The sequence below is a fragment of the Grampus griseus genome (assembly GCF_964374135.1).
Source record: "Grampus griseus genome assembly, chromosome: 11".
In the NCBI taxonomy this organism is placed as follows: Eukaryota; Metazoa; Chordata; class Mammalia; order Artiodactyla; family Delphinidae; genus Grampus; species Grampus griseus.
Genome location: NC_139005.1, coordinates 3,579,086 through 3,596,250, shown reverse-complemented (window position 1 = coordinate 3,596,250; position 17,165 = coordinate 3,579,086). Strand labels below are relative to the sequence as shown.

The following is a 17,165-nucleotide window of genomic DNA, read 5'->3' as shown; positions in this document are numbered from 1 at the left end:
GGCTTATCCCCAGGAGGTGCCCATCTAGAGCTGGAGAGGAAGGAAATTTGGTGTTTAGACAAGAGCATGGGCTCCGCACTCAGGAAACCTGGGTTTAAGTGCTGGATCTTCTCATCACTAGCTGTATGACTTTCCGCAAGTCACTTGACCCAACCGAACTCCAGTTCCTCAGAGAACAACCGGGGGAAGTGACATCTACATAGTGGGAGGTTGTACTGATGTAATGAAATGTCACGGGTGAGGTGCAGGCTCGCAGTTGGGGCTCTAGAGAAGGCAAGTATTATCTGGCACCGGCCGATGGAGAGGTGACGGGGGTAAGATCGGGACAAAGGCCCTTCTCTAATGGCCTCTGCTCCTGAGTCCCTTCCAAGACCCCTCCCTCTACGACAGGAGAAACTTCTCAGTTGAGTTTTTGATCATTTGACGTAGACATACACAGAGTTTGGGAATCTCGTTTTGCATTCACTGCTGTAAAGATCAGAGCAAAAGCTATCTTAGATGCCACTGGCTGTGCAATTGACACAGGGTGATGTATGGGTTGGCTGCTCCCATCAGAACCTTTCCTCTAGAAGGAAACTCTGTCTGCGCCATCCTCTGAAAAAACCACCCAATGCCTGAGCTTTTCTGGGAAAACTAAACAATGGCCTGTACTCAGGAGTAAAAAACAAAAGAAAACAAACACCACCTCTGTCCTGAATCTGAGTTTCCTGAAAATGAATGCAGATGACAGACTCCTAGATGCAAAGGGCACTCAGGTCACCGGCTTTACTCCCTGCCCTCACAGTGGATGGTGCCGGGGTGCCCATCAGCAGTGTCTAATGATGATTTGCTCTCCAGGGCGTGGTGTTTAATCAAAGCTTAATCAGATAAGGCCCCTCTGAAAGGAGTAGGTGTCAGGCACTTCCGGCACAAAGTGGGGTTCTTTTTTTTTTTTTTTCCCTGCAGATAACTTTAATAAGGCATGGGCTGATGGTTGATTTGTGGAACTAAAGGTCGAAGAGGGAGCGCATCACATCTGGCTGGCTCATGCACTGTTGGATACTTTCCAGCCGAGTGGAGTCCAAGGCGCGGGCCTCCTCTGCAAAGCGGCGGTGTCCCTCATCGGTCAGCTTCCAGAGGCAGGACCGGCGCCGTGTGCTGGTCCCACCCTGCGTGCTGACCGGCACTTTCTCAAAGCTGTCTCGGAAACAGAGATCGTGACACACGGTATTCTTCCAGCCTTCAGGAGCTGTCCAGAAAAAGGGGAATTGTTGTCGAGTGAAACTGTAGATCTGTTGCACGTTGGGGCCACAAGGAGAACCGTTTCTTAATGCCAGTGCAATTAGGTGGAAGTAATTGAGAGGGGGCCGGGACCAGAGCCTCCCCTCCTGGCTGTTGGCTTGCCGAAGCCTCCGACTCTGGAGGCGGGCCCTTTTGTGAGGGGACGGGAGAACCCCAGTGGAGCTGTCATCCTGGCCCTCAGCCTTCTCCTCCTCTGTGAGCTCCCAGCTGCCAGGGGAAGAGGCAAAGTGCTTCCGAGGGGGACACTGGTCTCCAGAGAGTGATGGCGACTCCAGCACTGTGGCCTCTGGGCATTTGGCAGTCTTCTTCTTTTGGGGGTGGCTGAGGGCACATTGGCCCTGATCACTCCCCGGCTTGTGTGGTCCTCCTGCTTCCTGCGCAGAAGCCCTGCCCCTGGGAAGGAAGGGTAGGAAGGGCTAGTCTTCACCAAAAGGCTCGGAAGGGGAGGGGGCTGTCAAAGCTCTGCTCCTCGGGGGCTTGAGACCCAAGGGCAGGAACTCAAGCTAGAGCAGGACCCAGGATGCAGAAGGAACATTCACAAGGGGACAAAGCATGGGAGTTTTGAAAATGCAAACAGAGTACCTAATTTAGTTTATTCCGAAAAAGACCTGGCAGATATATGCCGGATCCACCTGCCTAATCATTTGCATGCAAAGCCTGATTTGTCTTATTTTTGTAAACATTTGAAAGTGTTTTCTTTCTCTTTGCACATCTCTTGAAGGCTCTTCTGTAATGTCTGCACGTGACTGTGGGGCTATGGGTCGGTCCCTCCTCCTGCATTAATCACGACCTCCCCGAGGCACAGGAAGATGTTTTCTCCTGCCTCTGGTGCCCCATGGCCTCCACTTTGGGTGCCTAGGACAAGGCTCAACCATGATTCCATAGACAGGACTCCATAGGACCGTGGGAAGCAGATGTGGACAAGAACTTCTAACCCAGTCCAACAGACAGGAATGTACAGAATACTCCTCGGGTGCCCCCCAGTGAGAGTGTATGCTCTTCCTGATCTCTGCCCTAGCACTCCTGTCCACTAGCTGTTATCCTGATCTATATGGATGCAACAGATGATAGGTAGGGAGACAGATAGATAGATATAGACGATAGACACATATAGACGATAGATACAGATGATAGATATAGATGATAGATAGATATAGATGATAGATAGATATAGATGATAGATAGATTAGATGATAGATATAGACGATAGATAGATATAGATGATAGATAGATATAGACGATAGATAGATATAGATGATAGATAGATATAGATGATAGATATAGATGATAGATAGATATAGATGATAGATAGATATAGACGATAGATATAGATGATAGTTATAGATGATAGATAGATAGATATAGACAATAGATAGATATAGATGATAGAGACGATAGATATAGATGATAGATAGATAGATATAGACGATAGATATAGATGATAGATAGATATAGATGATAGAGAGATAGATAGATAGATATAGACGATAGACACATATAGACGAGAGATACAGAAGATAGAGATGATAGATATAGATGATAGATATAGACGATAGATAGATATAGATGATAGATAGATATAGATGATAGATAGATAGATATAGACGATAGATATAGATGATAGATATAGATGATAGATAGATAGATATAGACAATAGATAGATATAGATGATAGATAGAGACGATAGATATAGATGATAGATAGATATAGATGATAGATAGATAGACGATAGATATAGACAATCGATAGATACAGATGATAGATAGATAGATAGAAGATATATCATAGGTGCAGTGGATCACAGAACAGCAAAAATCACAGTTTCTGCCTACCAAATGCAGAAGGAATCAATTAACCCCCTACAATGCTGAACAGCCTGGACCTCTGTCCTCTTATCACCCTTCTGCATCCAAATATTTCTGCGAACAGGCGTGACCCCCCCTCAACTTGTCTTGTTGAGTAGATGGGCCCTTTGTGAAAGGAAAAATGCACACCTCACTTCAGTCCAGCTGTGGCCTGGATTCCAGGCCCCTTTCATCCCCTTGTCCAGGTGCTTTTGTGCAGTGCCCAACCTTCACAACCTTACGCTTGGGTCCTGGAGGCAGACGACTTATATTCTCGTTCCATCTGACAAGTAACCTCCACCAAATAGCTCCTCCCCTCTTTTCCTCAATTTCCTTATCGGGGTAAAACAGGAGAGAGATTGAACCTAGAAATCCCTCAGATACTTTGCAGCTCCAACATGCTTTGAGTCTTCAAATATGTATTGAGCATGTGTAAGGCATTCTGTAAGTTTGCCTGTGGAGACGGCTGACATCAATGAAGAAGCAGTGCCTTCACGTCCAGTCTGACTCTAAATTACAGCAGTTCCTCAATCCTGATTTTTGAAAAAGAGGTTACATTTTCTCTATGGACCCAAATACAATCGCCCCCCTGAATCATCAGGGACATTCTTCCTGCTTTCCAGAGTCACCACTAGCAACCACTGAAACTCCCCGATGTAAGTGTCCAATCTGCAAAATGCTGCCTCTTGTGGTGGGGTTGATGGCAACCCAGTGAGGGCACTGGGTTGTCTCCAAGGCCTGTGTGGGCACATGCAGCCCCGGGCATCTCGTCTCCATGGCAACCTTTTCAAGGGGGATCTCGGCCTCCGATATTTAGGCTCTGATTAGCTACTGGCTGCAGAAGCCCACTCCCAATCTGGATCCCTCATCATTAAGACTGTGTCAGTTCTCAGGATGGCACTGAGGTCGTCCTCTGGAGCTGTGCTTCTATTCCATAAGGATGATGAAATTTTGTTCAACCAGCTGTGACAGGACCCTGGCTGATAGGTTTTAGAAGGATTTGTCATACGTACGTGTACGATGGGGACCCAAGAACTCTAACCTGGGAGATTTTTCCCCTGTAACTTCAAGTTCTCAAATTAGACACCCAGATATTTTGGGGGGTTGTTTTCAGTGGGATCTTTTTCTTTTTGTCTTGAGTGATTATTACAGAAATGTAGTCATTCTGATTCTTGGTCCCTTGTTTGACTTTAAAAAAAAAAAATCAGCCCAGACCCATCTCCTTTGGGCCCCTACTGTGTCCACCAGAGTCAGCTGACCCCACAGAGCCCAAAGTTCATGGTGTCCCCATTCAGGCCCCTCCCCGGCTCGCAGAGCAGACCCTGTGCCACAGAAGAGTGGGCGTGAGGGTCGTGAGCGTTAAGACGGAGAGCAGGTTACTGGGCCGTGGAGCCGCCCCGATGCCACCCCCCCCGCCCCCGTGGCCCCAAAGCCACGTGACCCACACGCCTATTTGGGCGACACAGAACCGGCTGCACACCCCTCCTGAGGGCCTGACCCACCTCCAGCCTCTGATCCCCTCCTCTCCGTTATCTATTTCAGCTTCTTAGTTCCAGGATGGAGCAGAGCCCTTGACAGCTCACTGAAATCCTTACCGAGTGAACAGATGGATGAATAAGCAATTTTCAAAAGAGGGCACGGAGTTCAGAGACAAAAGATCTTCAAACTAGTCCTAATTCTGAGAATAAAACACCAGTAGCGTTTGACTAGCAGCTGGCAGAGTGATTTCATCTATGTTACCTCGATCATCTTCACGGGAACATGTGTGGTTGGTTTTATTGTTCCATTTGTCTGATAAGAGGAGCAGAGTTTGGGACGTCAAAAGGGGAGCCCAAATCTTGGCCTGTCGTGCAGCCTGGTACACGTCACCAACCTCCCTGAGACCCCCGTCCTGCATCTGCGAGCGGACAGAATCACGACCCGATTCCCCACTGCTGTCAGCAGTGTACACGCTCCCACCGCACCCAATTCCGGCTCACCCATGATAGCACCGAAAGCAGGGCCGGGAGAGAACCTCTCGCCGGGCGGTGTGAGTCGGGTCCGGCATGCCTGGGTGACCACCCCATCCAAAGCAGACCCCCAGTTTTCTCAACTACTCCATCCTGTCCTTCCAAAGCACCATCACTGTTTGTAATTCTATTGTGATGCTGTGTGTCCACTTGCTTTCTGTCTGTCCCCTCCCTGAGACAGTTCCGTTCTCTGCCAACTCCACAGCACCTGGAGCAGGGCCCAGAGGGTGGCTGACAGCTGCCCCCTCCCCTGGAGTGGTGCACGAAACCCAGTCCTGAGATTATTCATGGGCCGCTTCTGATCGGTTAGGAAGGCAGCCATTGCCAGGAGCCACTAGTCCAGGTTCATTAAAAACAATTATATCTGATTAATCTCTTGCCTTCTTTGGACAGGGCTATTAGTCAAGTTAATGAATGAAATAATCATAACAATAGCTAACATTTATTAGCTGCGAACTGCACATCGTACACTGTTGTGTTTTACAAAGGGCTGTGCTGAGAGACACTTAACCATTGGGCTCTCCAGGAAAGAAGCCCTGATTTGTAGCATCTGCTGATTTCTCCGTGTAAATACTCCCACTGTGGCCAATTTCAAGCCACCAAAATGCCCACATCCGTTCTGCAAATTCACTGAAAATTTAACTACGGGCCCCAGCACGCCCTGGTTTTACATACGGTAATTATGTACGGCTCACAGTGACCCTCTGTGGTCCGTACCGCTGTTATTCCCATTTCACAGAGCCGGAAACGGAGGCCCAGGAGGTCAGGTATCCAAGATCACGAGCTGATCTGCCGGAGCTGAGTGTGAACCGGCCAGAGCTCTTAATCACCGTGCCAGCCTTCCACAGGGGTCTGACAAGGCAGCCCCTCCGCGGCCTTGTGGCGGGGAAGCTGACCAGTGATTGTGAGGGTTCACAGCTGCTCCCCGACTTTATTCAAAGGTGCTGATTCAGAGCTGAACCAGACCAGCCCAGGGGAGCTGCCCCGCTCCCCCAGGGCTCCTATCAGCGTGTAGATGACACCACGCAGAGAACGGTGGCCCCCAAAGAGTAAGGCTCTGGGGACTCCAAGTAGCTTGTAAGGAAGGACCAAATCTAACAACGTGAGGTTGGATGTGAATGTAAAGTGTGATTCTCAGTCTGGATGCAAAACGTCCACGGACCGGACGCAGGTTAGGAGCCGCTGCTCGGCAGCCATGGGAGGGTAGGTTGCAGATCGTGGCTGATGCCCGCTCAGCGCCAGTGTGGCACGGCGTTCCCCGCAGCTGCTAAGCAGGCTGGAGGTGTTAGCAGGGAGGCATCTGGGCCCCTCCAGCCGCCTGGCTGGGTCCTTGGGCGGGGTGAGAGGGACACTGAAGCATGGCAGAGGAGAAGGGGGCTGAGACCAGAGCAAAGTGTGAGGGAACCGGGGGTGTGCCGCCTGTATCTGTGGGAGAAGGGCTGCCAGGTGAAGGGGCGTCCCCCTCATTCTCTGCGGTCCCCAGGCGACGACACAGAGCATGGGTCAGGCTGCAGGAAGGCAGGTTCCACCTCAGTGGAAGGAAGTGCTTCGAACAGTCACAGCCCCAGGCGGCTGTAGTGGGGTCCCCATCAGGGGAGTCATCCCAGGACTGGACGGCTGCAAGCATGGAGGGATGTCACAGGAACGGAGAATTCAAGCATCGTCTATAAGAGGCTCGGGGCGAGTGGCCAGGAATGAGCCAAGTGCAGAACTGTAGGTCCTTCCTACATAAAGGTCCTTCCTTTATGTAAGAAGGGCCTACAGTTCATGCTTGTGGTACGAGGCGCCTCACGTGTGTGATATCTAATCCCCCAGGAGCCCTGCAAGCTGTGCATGGAGGTGCCTCCTCCGTGGGGAGCCACTGACGAAGCCCTTCCTGCGGCCTCTCTGCGCATCGTGCTCCTCTCAGGCCTCTCCGTCTATGGCATTGACGCTCCAGGGCAGAAGGAGAGACGTGTCTGTCCCTGAGCTCCTCTGTCACTTTTCACAAACGAATCCGCATCCTAAGCATCCCGGCAGCCCACTGGTCTCCTGGGCAGGGAAACAGAGGAAACGGGAGCTGTCGGTGCTGAAGTGCAAGAGGATAGTCTGGGCACGTGTGCGGGCCTCTCGGTGGCAGGAGCCACGTGAAGGCTGCACGTCCGCAGGTGGCTGCGTGGAGGTGTGCGTCTGCTGGGAACAAACCCATCCCGGGAGCCGGACGGAGGTGGAGAGGGAGGGAGATTGATTGCTTCTGGGTAGCAGGTATTTTATGTCCTGGGTTGTTATTTATGTCTCTACACCTACGCTCCCGAGACCCACACAATTGGCTGTTGCAGTGTTTCAAAAGCATTTCCATGGAAGCCAAGCTGTCCTCTTTCTAGTACACGTGCCAAGGCAGAGTGAGCTAGGGCCGAGGACAGCGCCCCGGGGGCCTCGCCAGCTCCACCCACCTGTTGCTACCCCCGGGGAAGAAGAAATAGAGGCGGCTTTGCCTTGAAAAGGCCCCCAGGACCGTGTGAGGAGTAGGACAGGCACGGGGCACGGGGGTGGCTATTCACCTGGGACAACACTTTGTCCCTCCTGGGCCGTCACCTCCTGGGCACAGGATCAAGTGTGAGCCATCAAACTACAGAGCAGGGAATGGTTCCCTCCGGGGCCATGAGACGGGCTGAGCAAACCAGACGCCACTAGCACACGACAGGCCAGGGGGTATCTGAGGCCCCTCGGAGGGACCTGGCTGGCGGGGGGGGGGGGGGGGCTGTGCGCAGAGGCAGCCTGGCTGCACCCACCGGAGCCTGAGCCCAGAGACGAGTTGGTCATACGGGGGGGCTGCCCAGCATGGGGGTCGGAGCCCAGCACAGGGTGGCAGGTGCGTGGGCAGGAGGTGGTGACAGTGGGCGACTGTTTACACACGGGGGCTGACCCAGTATGTAAACACATTAAGAAGGATGACAGCCAGGCTTCACTGTCAGAGGATGGAATCCCATGGAAAAGGGGGAAAGATGAGAGGAAACCCCGAGGTGCTGAATTAGAAGCAGGGGTCTCACATGAAGGCGTCCTGGACAACGTGCATAGATGCGGAAACATGCATTACATCAATGCATGTCCACGTACGTGACACCACAGACGTGAGCATGTGTGAGCACACACGCAAATTCTTCCCACGGAGACAGTCTGGGAGCCTCGACACCCTAAAATCAATGCACACACCTAGCCCCGTGTCCTCATTTCTAAAAGCCATCGTCCACTGAGGGGATTCAAGACTCCGCAGAGAAATGGCTGATTCTAGAACAGAGACGTGGAAAGTACGAGATGGGCCTGGAACAGTTGTCCCACAAGATAAGGAAGCTCACGCGAAGTGAAGGGGTTACGTGGACAGGACATAGAGGCAGCTCCAGGTTGCTCCCAGGAAGCAAGTCAGGGAGAATTTGAGCATCAGATGAAGTACTGACACCAACAGTGATGACCGATTGAATAAGACAGGCAATTAACGGGGAGGAAGGACGTATTTCCACGGTTCAAAGTACCTCTCCCAGAAAACCTTACTAATCACTAATGAACGGGGAGATGGCTGGCGGACATAACCCAGGCCAGGGATCCAGGCAGATGCTGTCGCAACAGGACACATCTACACCGCGGGGACGCCACCCAGGATGTCGTGAGGACGCAGCATCCCATCCGAGGCATCCCTCCAGGACGGGTGACCTGAATCCAGCCGTGAGGAGGTGTCCCACGTCTCCAAACTGAGTGACATCCCACAGAACACTGGCCTGTGGTTGTCAAGCATCAAGGCCACGAAGGTTAATGGGAGTCTGACAGTTCCAGCTTGAAGGAAACCAGGACAGGACAACAAAGTGCAGTGGGCGGGTCAGAGCCGAGTCCTCTTGCCGAGAAGGATGCTATTGCGTCAAAAGCCCACCTCAGATGGAGCCTGAGCACAAGACCATGACGGTGGTGGAAGCTGGCCTCCCGATTTGGATGGTTGCGCGTGGCTACGTAGGAAGTGCCCTTGTTTGTAGGAAACACGCACTAACACGCTTAGGGATGACAGGGTATTGTGTCAACAGCCTGCTCCAAGACTCAGAGGAAAAAACAGCTGTATTTGTCCCTTTTCTGTAAACTGGGATATTCCGAAGGTTTAAAGAAATAAGAGGAAAAGGAGGAAAGAGAAAAAGGAAGGGGAATAAAAACATTACAAGAGTTGGAGGCAGGGGAGGGCAGGAGGGACCTCGAGCTGTGAGCCAGAGGGGCCTCTGAGGATGCTGCCCCTCCCCTCCCGAAGGCCAGGGATTCCTCCCATTTGGGCGCCCGTCCCCACTCTGCTGTGGTGGCAGGGCCATCACCCTCTGCAGAGGACCGCGGTGAGCCAGGGAGGCTGGCCCACCAGACCCCAAAAGCTGGAAGCGAGAGAGACAGATACAGGGCAAGGGGGTTGGACAGACCCCCGAGGGCAGGAATCACTGTGCAGTGAAACAAGGGCAGAGGCAGGGGAGGGTCCAAATATTCTTTGGAGGCTCCTGGGGGCCCCCAGGGTTGAGACTCAGTAATTCGGAGAGGAATCGATCCCACAGGTCCTTGCACACACCCTCCCGTCCTAAGAGGCTTGAACTTTCACTTTCAGGATCGGCAGGCGCTCCCGGTGCTTCCTCGTCAAACTAAACACACTTTGGGAAAGAGCACAGGAACGGCAGCCGAGAGCAGAGGCTCTGCCCCACATCTCCTAACCTCAGTCTCCACACCTCTCAAGTGGGGAGAAACACTTGCCGTATTTCTCAGAGTTGGGGGAGGGAGGTCAGATGAAAACACGAGGACGCCAGGCTCCATCTCCCTTGTAGAGAAAGAATTGGCCGGTTTTCTTTCTCCATCGTTCGTAGGCAAGTCGAGAGGAACCCTCTCTGTCCCTTCTGCCCGGGTCAAGGACTTTCCCAACGAGTGTGCAGAGACACCTTGCTCCCCCAAACAAGCGAGATTGGACACCAACCCGGAGGGCGGGGTGAGGGGATGTGAGCCACGTTTCCCCTACCCAGGCTGGAAGGACGCCTGGACTCTTCACGGCCCCCTCCACTTGCCCACCACCGCCCCTCACTCCCTCGTTCCCTCGTCCCCCAGCTTAGACTCCGTGGTCCATTACTGTGATCAACCACTGGCTCCTCCCTCCCTCCACTGTGTCCCCAGCGGCGCCCAGATCCAGCTGGCCCTCCCCTCCGCTCCGACCGGGGCTGCTGGACGTGGTTGGGGACAGCCGCACACCAGGGAGGTCGGGGCCCCTGCAGGTCTGTGTCCGCCCATCTCCAGCGGGCGCTGACCCTCCCCCGCACCAGCCCTCCCTCCCTCCCCCTGCAAGACCGTCCCATCACTTCTCATCTCCCTCCAAAACCCTCACACCCTCCCCTCCCCGTCTCCCGCGCCAGCGACGGCCTCTTTCTTCCTTGAGAAAATGGAAGCAACAAATCGGGGCTTCCCTCCAGCAGCCCACCTCCATCGGACCCACACTCCCCACGTCCCCTCTGTTACCATGGCTAAGCTGTCCCTTCTCCAAGAAGAAGACCCACTCCTCCACCTGTGCTCTGGATCCCACCCCCTCTTACCTACTGAAAGTCCTTGCTTCTGAATTTACTTTTTCCCAAATCTGCAATTTTTTCTGTCTATCTACAGGACAGCAGGATTGTTCACATGTTTCCATATCTCCTATCCTTAAAAACCAACTCCCTTCCTTGGTCTCACCTCTCCCTGTCGCTACAGTTCTGTTTTTCTGTTCCCCCATCACAGCAAAAGGAGTTATTTATAGCCCTTCCTTCCCAGTCTCTCCTTAACCAACTTTACCTGGACTTCCATCCCCACCCTCCATCCAGTCTGTGCCTGTTAAGAACCCCAATATCCTCCATCGTCACAATCGTTCAACGGTCACGTCTCTGTTCTTATCTTACTTGATCCGTGGGCATCCTCCTCCTTTACTCCTCTTTCCTGAAGGTCCATTGACCTCACTGACTGTATCTCCTCTGCCTCTTGCGGCCTCTTCTCCTCTGCTTGACCGTCAAATGTTGAAATACGCAGGAGCTCCATCTTTGGCCCATTTCTCTCCTGTATCTCTACATTATCCTTGAGGGAACTTGTTCTGGGGCTTTAAATAACATCTATACGCTGAAGACCCCCAAGCACAGAGCCTGACCCTCCCTGGAACTCCAGATTCATCTCCGAGTCTCACTCTACACGTCCACCTGCATCTCCCCAGGGATCGCAAACCCAACGCATGCTAAGGAAAACCCTTGATTTCTTCCTCCTATCACTCAACATTCCACCAGCCACTCTTACTCAAGGCAAAAAGCCAGCCCTGCTCCCGTCTTGTTTCTCTTGCCCCAGGCAGTCCGTCAGCGGGTCCTCTGGCCTCTATTTCCCAGCATCGCCCAAGAGGTCACTTTTTCCCACCTCCACGGCTGCCACCCTGGCCACACAAGAGGCCTAACCGCCCCCCCCACCCCGGCCTCGGGGCTATGAAGTAGTTTCTACCCGCACACTGATGCCTACAGCCTATCCCAACCCATTCACCATAGAGAATGCTCCTCCGCTGCTTAAAATCCTTCAAAAAGTCTTCATCATCCTTAGGAAGAAAGTCCGACCTTGTTTTCCTAGTTTATAAACTAGGAAATGAGTGATGTGGCCCCGCTCAGCACAGGGCCTGGGGACTAAATCCCATCCCGCCGACTGATGGGAGATACAGAAATTCTTCTGGTCGGGGACGCTTGCGGGGGTGAGTGTGTTCAGGACTGGTCCCAGAGGGAGGGGCCGGGGATGTCACAAACACGTGGGAAGGGAGTGAGGAGAGGAAGGGAAGGGAACGCACATATCTTTATACTCAGACTCCAGCTGCAAGAAGGTCCCGCTCCCGAGGGCAACCTACTCGCCAAGACAGCCCCATCGGCGGCAGGGGCTGTGGCGTGAGAGGACTGCATCTCTCCAAAGGAAGAGCCTGGGGTCTGGGGGGACGCCACTCGGTGGGTGTCAAGAGAGGTGGGGCTAGGGTTCGTGGAGAGAGAAGAGGTGGAGGAATGGTTGCCATTTTGCAAAACTCAACAGATGCCTACAGCTGGGGGCCAGGCAGAGGGCTTGGAATGAAGCCTGTAGCCTCAGGCTGGGCTCACTGGAGGCTGCGCTGGGACAGACGTGCCCTTGGCCGACCTGGCAGGGAATGCGACCCTCGGAGCCCCGTGGGCACAGTCCTGCTAACAGGGCCTCAGCTGGCCTCCACGTTTCCAAGGCCAAGCGCTCTTATGTCAGTCTCTGCCACCCAGACAAGAAAGTACAAGTCCCCTCACCCCCTTCCATCCACGGGAAAGCACGCAGAGGTAAGTCTTACTGTTGTCCAAGTGGTTGGCCTTAATGATCTTCTCTGAATAGTCAGAAATACTGGAGCATTCAATCTAGAAAGGACACAGAGCAAAGGAGGAAGAATCACTGTATGTCCAGGGCCAGAGTAACAGACGGAGGGGCAGAGGTCTGGAGGGGTGAGGTGACCTGCCACAGCTGCACGGCTACTTCGTGGCAGATGAAAACCTAACCCGCGGCCCTCCCGACTCACGGGCTCTTCCGCTGGTCTGCCTTTGCCCCACCATGGAGGGCCCAGTCTCTGAGCTGGGAGATCTGGGAGGGGCTGGCAGGCCTCACTCTCCTGGCACAGTCACTGCCCTCCCGGGAGAGGAGGTGGGAGGCAGAGACCCTCAGAGTGGCTGTGAGCCTCCCTGAGGTCATCCTCCCACCCGCAGCCCTCCCTGGTTAAACGGCATGGTCCAGGGCCTCAGGGCGTCTTAAGATCCTTCCCCACCCCACGGGCAGACGCCTGTTAGCTCTCATCCCTTCCGCAGTCTCCACCTTTGAAAGAACTGGTTCTTTTGAATCTAGAAGTCTTTCCAGGCTCCCCAGATCTCCTAAGCAAAGGGCCAAGGTATTTGAGAAATTCGCTGACCATGCGCTGAGCGCAGGACCTTGCGCGAACAGCGGACCAAGCCCCAGCCTGGGGTTAGGAGGCCTGGGCCAGGCGGGGAGGCCAGGTTGCTGGAAACAGAGGGAGCCCCGCACCTGGAAGAGAAGGACGGGCCGCCCTGCCTAGCCTGGCTTAGCCCTGGGCTCCCGTCCCATTCCGGAGCTGAGCTGGGGCCTCAGAGACACCCTGGGAGGGAGGGCGGGGCGTTACAGGGGGTGTACGTCCTGCCCTGAGGCTCTGTGAGAGCCTTGGAAGGGGAGTCGGTCCCTTGGCCAGAAGCCCCCATCCTGGAGGGGAGGCCCTGTGAAGGAAGGAAGGCTGGCCGGTGGGGAGGGACAGTACCGTGAAGGACTTGACCTTGGGCGTCCGGGCTGGACCCGTACCCTCAACACGCACCTCAGGTGAGTACATCATAGCTTTCCCGGTCAAGGCTACAACAGAGGTGTCTTGAGACAGGTCAGGGGTCCCAGAGACCCCCTCCAGCCAGGGCCCCGGTACCTTCCGGGTCAGGCATGGAGGAGGATGCTGTTCCTGCCGGGGCTTAGGGACAGGCACTGATGGGGGGACACGGGGACTTGGAGGGCTCTAGTCAACCGGGAGCCAGGGGGGTCTCAGGACAGGCTGCAGGATGACCGAGCTAACGAAGCCCACTGAAAGCTCCCCGCCAGCCTCTGCGCTGGGCTGTCCTGTGCACGGGCTGCGTGTTGTTTGACGGCAGTGTGCCTTGAATTTTGATCAAGATGAATTCCCATTTTCCAGCCCTAGACCCACTGCATTTTTCAAATGTCAGTCGGAAGCTCAGAGCTCTTCTTTTTCAGTTTCTTCCCAGCTCCGGAGCCTCCCAGCCCCCCGTCCTCAGGCTGTGTGCAGCTGCATTGTGGGAACCTTCCCAGAAGGTCCACCACTACCACCTCTAGCTGGAGAGGCAACAGCGGCCAGAACAGCAGAATTAAATCTACCAACTTGCCTTTAAAGAACAGAGAGAGAAGACCGTCTTGTTACCACCTAGGGCCCCGACTATACTAATAAATACTGAGCACTTGACTTACGCCAGGCGCCTTTCTAAGCACTTGGCTTACGTATCAAAATCACTCACTCCTCACAGTCACCCCGTGGGCAAGGTACTGGAATTATGCCCATTTTATAGATGGGGAAACCGAGGTACAGAAGAGAAGTGAATTGTCCAGATCACACTTCTCGGGAGTGGAATAGTGGAGATTCCAACCACAGCTCACAGGTGTAGCCACCCTGCCCTGCCACCACAGCCCACAGTAGGGCTAAGGACTCTAAGGTAGTGATGACACCAAAATGGTTTCAGAAAAGTCAAAAGTCCCCCACAAATGTCAGCTACTCCGGGACAAGGCCAGGAGCAATGCCCAGGTGACAGGGAGCCCGGGAGCTTGCCCACCTCCTGAGAGCTATGTCTGACTTCCGTCTGGAGGGTGTGACCCCAGCAAGGAAGCGTCCCCGCAGAGGCCAGTGGAGGGAGTGGCATGCTCACCCCAAACACCTTCTTGGCCCCTGCTTTGGCAGCAAACATGGAGAGGATCCCAGTGCCGCTGCCCACGTCCAGTACGACCTTGTCCTTGAACACGTGCTTGTTGTGATACATGGAATTCCGGTAGGTGAGCGTCCGCACCTCGTCCTTCAGCATCTCCTGTATGGAAGGAAAGGTAGAGCTGATGTATTCAGGGCACCTGGGCGCACACCTGTCAGGTCATGGGCCCAGGGCTGTCCCGACGAATTCCTCAGGGACCTCAGTTCTGTCATGGGGCAGAGCCACGGAAGAGTAGCTGTGCCAGGGGCTCCCCACATCAGTACACACAACGTCCTAAAACTCTGCCCCTTACAAGGCGAAAGAGCGCCTTGTACCATTAAAGGAGAAACTCACGTCCAGACCTGGGAAAGCTCCAACTTAACAAAAACCCAAAGAAAGGAGCAATACAAACACAGCATGAGAGATTTAAGTTAGACCTGAAGCAGAACTTTCTGCCATCATGAGAGAATTGTCGTGAAACAGGTTATTAAAGGAGGGTGTGTGTGTGTGTGTGTGTGTGTGTGTGTACTTTTTCTATTTGCTTGGGGTTTTTTTGTTTTGTTTTGTTCTGTTTTTTTGTGGTATGCGGGCCTCTCACCAGGTGGTGAACCCGAGGGGCTCCCAAACACGCGGCACCCACGCCACGTCAGCCTCAATGCCGGGGCTGGCAGCGCCTGTTCTGGTAGCCAGAGAGGAGGTGCAAGAGGTTGGTAGGAGGGAGGCGACAGCCGGGGTCTGCATCCTGGCTCTGATGCTGCCTGGCTGTGTGGCTTCAGGCAGGTTACTTATCCTCTCTGTGCCTCCCTTAAGGGGACTGCAGTGTCCACTTCAGAGTGTCATTAAGAGCATCACAGGAGGGGGCTTCCCTGGTGGCACAGTGGTTAAGAATCCGCCTGCCAGTGCAGGGGACACAGGTTCGAGCCCTGGTCCGGGAAGATCCTACATGCCGCGAAGCAACTAGGCCCGTGCACCACAACTACTGAGCCTACGCTCTAGAGCCTGCAAGCCACAACTGCTGAGCCCACTCGCCACAACTACTGAAGTCCGCGTGCTAGAGCCCATGCTCTGCAACAAGAAAAGCCACTGCAATGAGAAGCCCGTGCACCGCAATGAAGAGTAGCCCCCGCTCGCCGCAACTAGAGAAAGCCCGCACATAGCAACGAAGACCCAATGCAGCCAAAAATAAATAAATATTTTAAAAAAGCTATAAATTTCCCTCTAAAGATTGCTTTAACTGCATTCCACAAATTCTCATATGTTGTATGTCTTAGTCACTTCAGTTGCTATAACAAATTACCATAGAGTGGGTGACTTAAACATGTATGTCTGGCAGTTCTGGAGAATGGGAAGTCCAAGATCAAGGTGCCAGCAGATCCAGTGTCTGGTGAGGACTTACTTCCTGGTTTGCCTTCTCCTTGTATCCTCACATGATGGAGAGCAGAGCAAGAAAGCAAGGCCTCTTATAAGGGCATTAATGCCATTCACAAAGGCTCCACCCTCATGACCTAATTACCTCCCCAAAGCCTCACCTTCTAACACCATCACATGGGGAGTTAGGATTTCAACACATGAGTCTTGGGGCGGGGGGGGGAGGGGCACACAAACATCAGATCATAGCACTGTGCTTTCACTATCATTCAGTTGAGAATATTTTCTAATTTCTCTTGTGATTTCTGACCCTGTTCTCAGTTGTTGCCTAATTTCCAAATATTGGAGATTTTCTAGATAATTTACTGTTTACTGGTTTCTAAATTAATTCCATTATGACCAAGAAAGCATACTCTACATGATTTCAGTCCTTTGAAACTTAATTGAGATGTGTTTATGGGCCAGCATATGATCTATCTTAGTGAATGTTTCCATGTGCACTTAACAAGAAAATGTGTATTCTGTACTCTGGGGATGCAATGCTGTATAAATGCCTACTACGCTGGGTTGTTTGATGGTGTTGTTCAGATTTTCTACATCCTTACTGTTTATTGTGTGTGTATCTGTTCTATCAATCACCAAGAAAGAAGTGTTCAAAAATCTTCAACAGTGGGATGTATTTTTCTCCCTCTAGCTCCGGAGATGTTGCTTCATGCTTTTGAAGCTCTGTGCACACATGTGTGATGGCTTTGTAATCAGTCACCTTACCAGGTGGAGCTATATTTCCCAGAATTGTCTTTCTACTATGTCTCTAGTCAAGGTGGTTCATGAGGGAGATTCCCACGAGATTCAGAAGATACAAAGGAAGCAGGAAGCATTTTGTAGTTCACGTTTGTCACTGCTGATGGGTTGGTCCACCTTGTTGGCATGAAGCAGCAGCTGGGCTTACAATTGCTCTACCTTTGCCTTCAGCCTCTCTGACTCCTGTGCCAGGTGTGTGTGTATTTAGCTCCAAGGTGAAACACTCCAGCCTCTATAGGATATGCTCCCCACCAAGGTCAAAGGCAATAGAATGGATGTGTGTTTCAGCCCGTCCTCATAGGGTTCAAGCTTGTGCTTATGAGTTGTAGCTACTCCTGATCTCCCCTTAGTTTGCATTCATAGT

At 52.9% G+C, this 17,165-nt stretch overlaps 2 protein-coding genes across 2 annotated transcripts in view; both read right to left on the bottom strand.

Moving 5' to 3' along the window:
- The window catches only part of PRMT8 (protein arginine methyltransferase 8), a gene marked incomplete at both ends in the record, with an annotated part of 79,131 nt that overhangs the window by 22,259 nt on the left and 39,707 nt on the right, over positions 1–17,165 (bottom strand). The window contains 2 exons of the mRNA XM_082665764.1: positions 12,472–12,535; positions 14,597–14,752. Of these exons, the coding sequence (XP_082521890.1) occupies positions 12,472–12,535; positions 14,597–14,752 (220 nt within the window). The remainder of the gene's footprint in view (positions 1–12,471; positions 12,536–14,596; positions 14,753–17,165) is intronic.
- Positions 987–5,173, bottom strand: LOC309829332 (forkhead box protein R1-like; the record flags this gene model as incomplete). The annotated part of the gene is made up of 2 exons (XM_082665201.1): positions 987–1,602; positions 5,106–5,173. The coding sequence occupies 2 exons, from the start codon at positions 5,171–5,173 to the stop codon at positions 987–989; spliced, it is 684 nt and encodes a 227-aa protein (XP_082521327.1).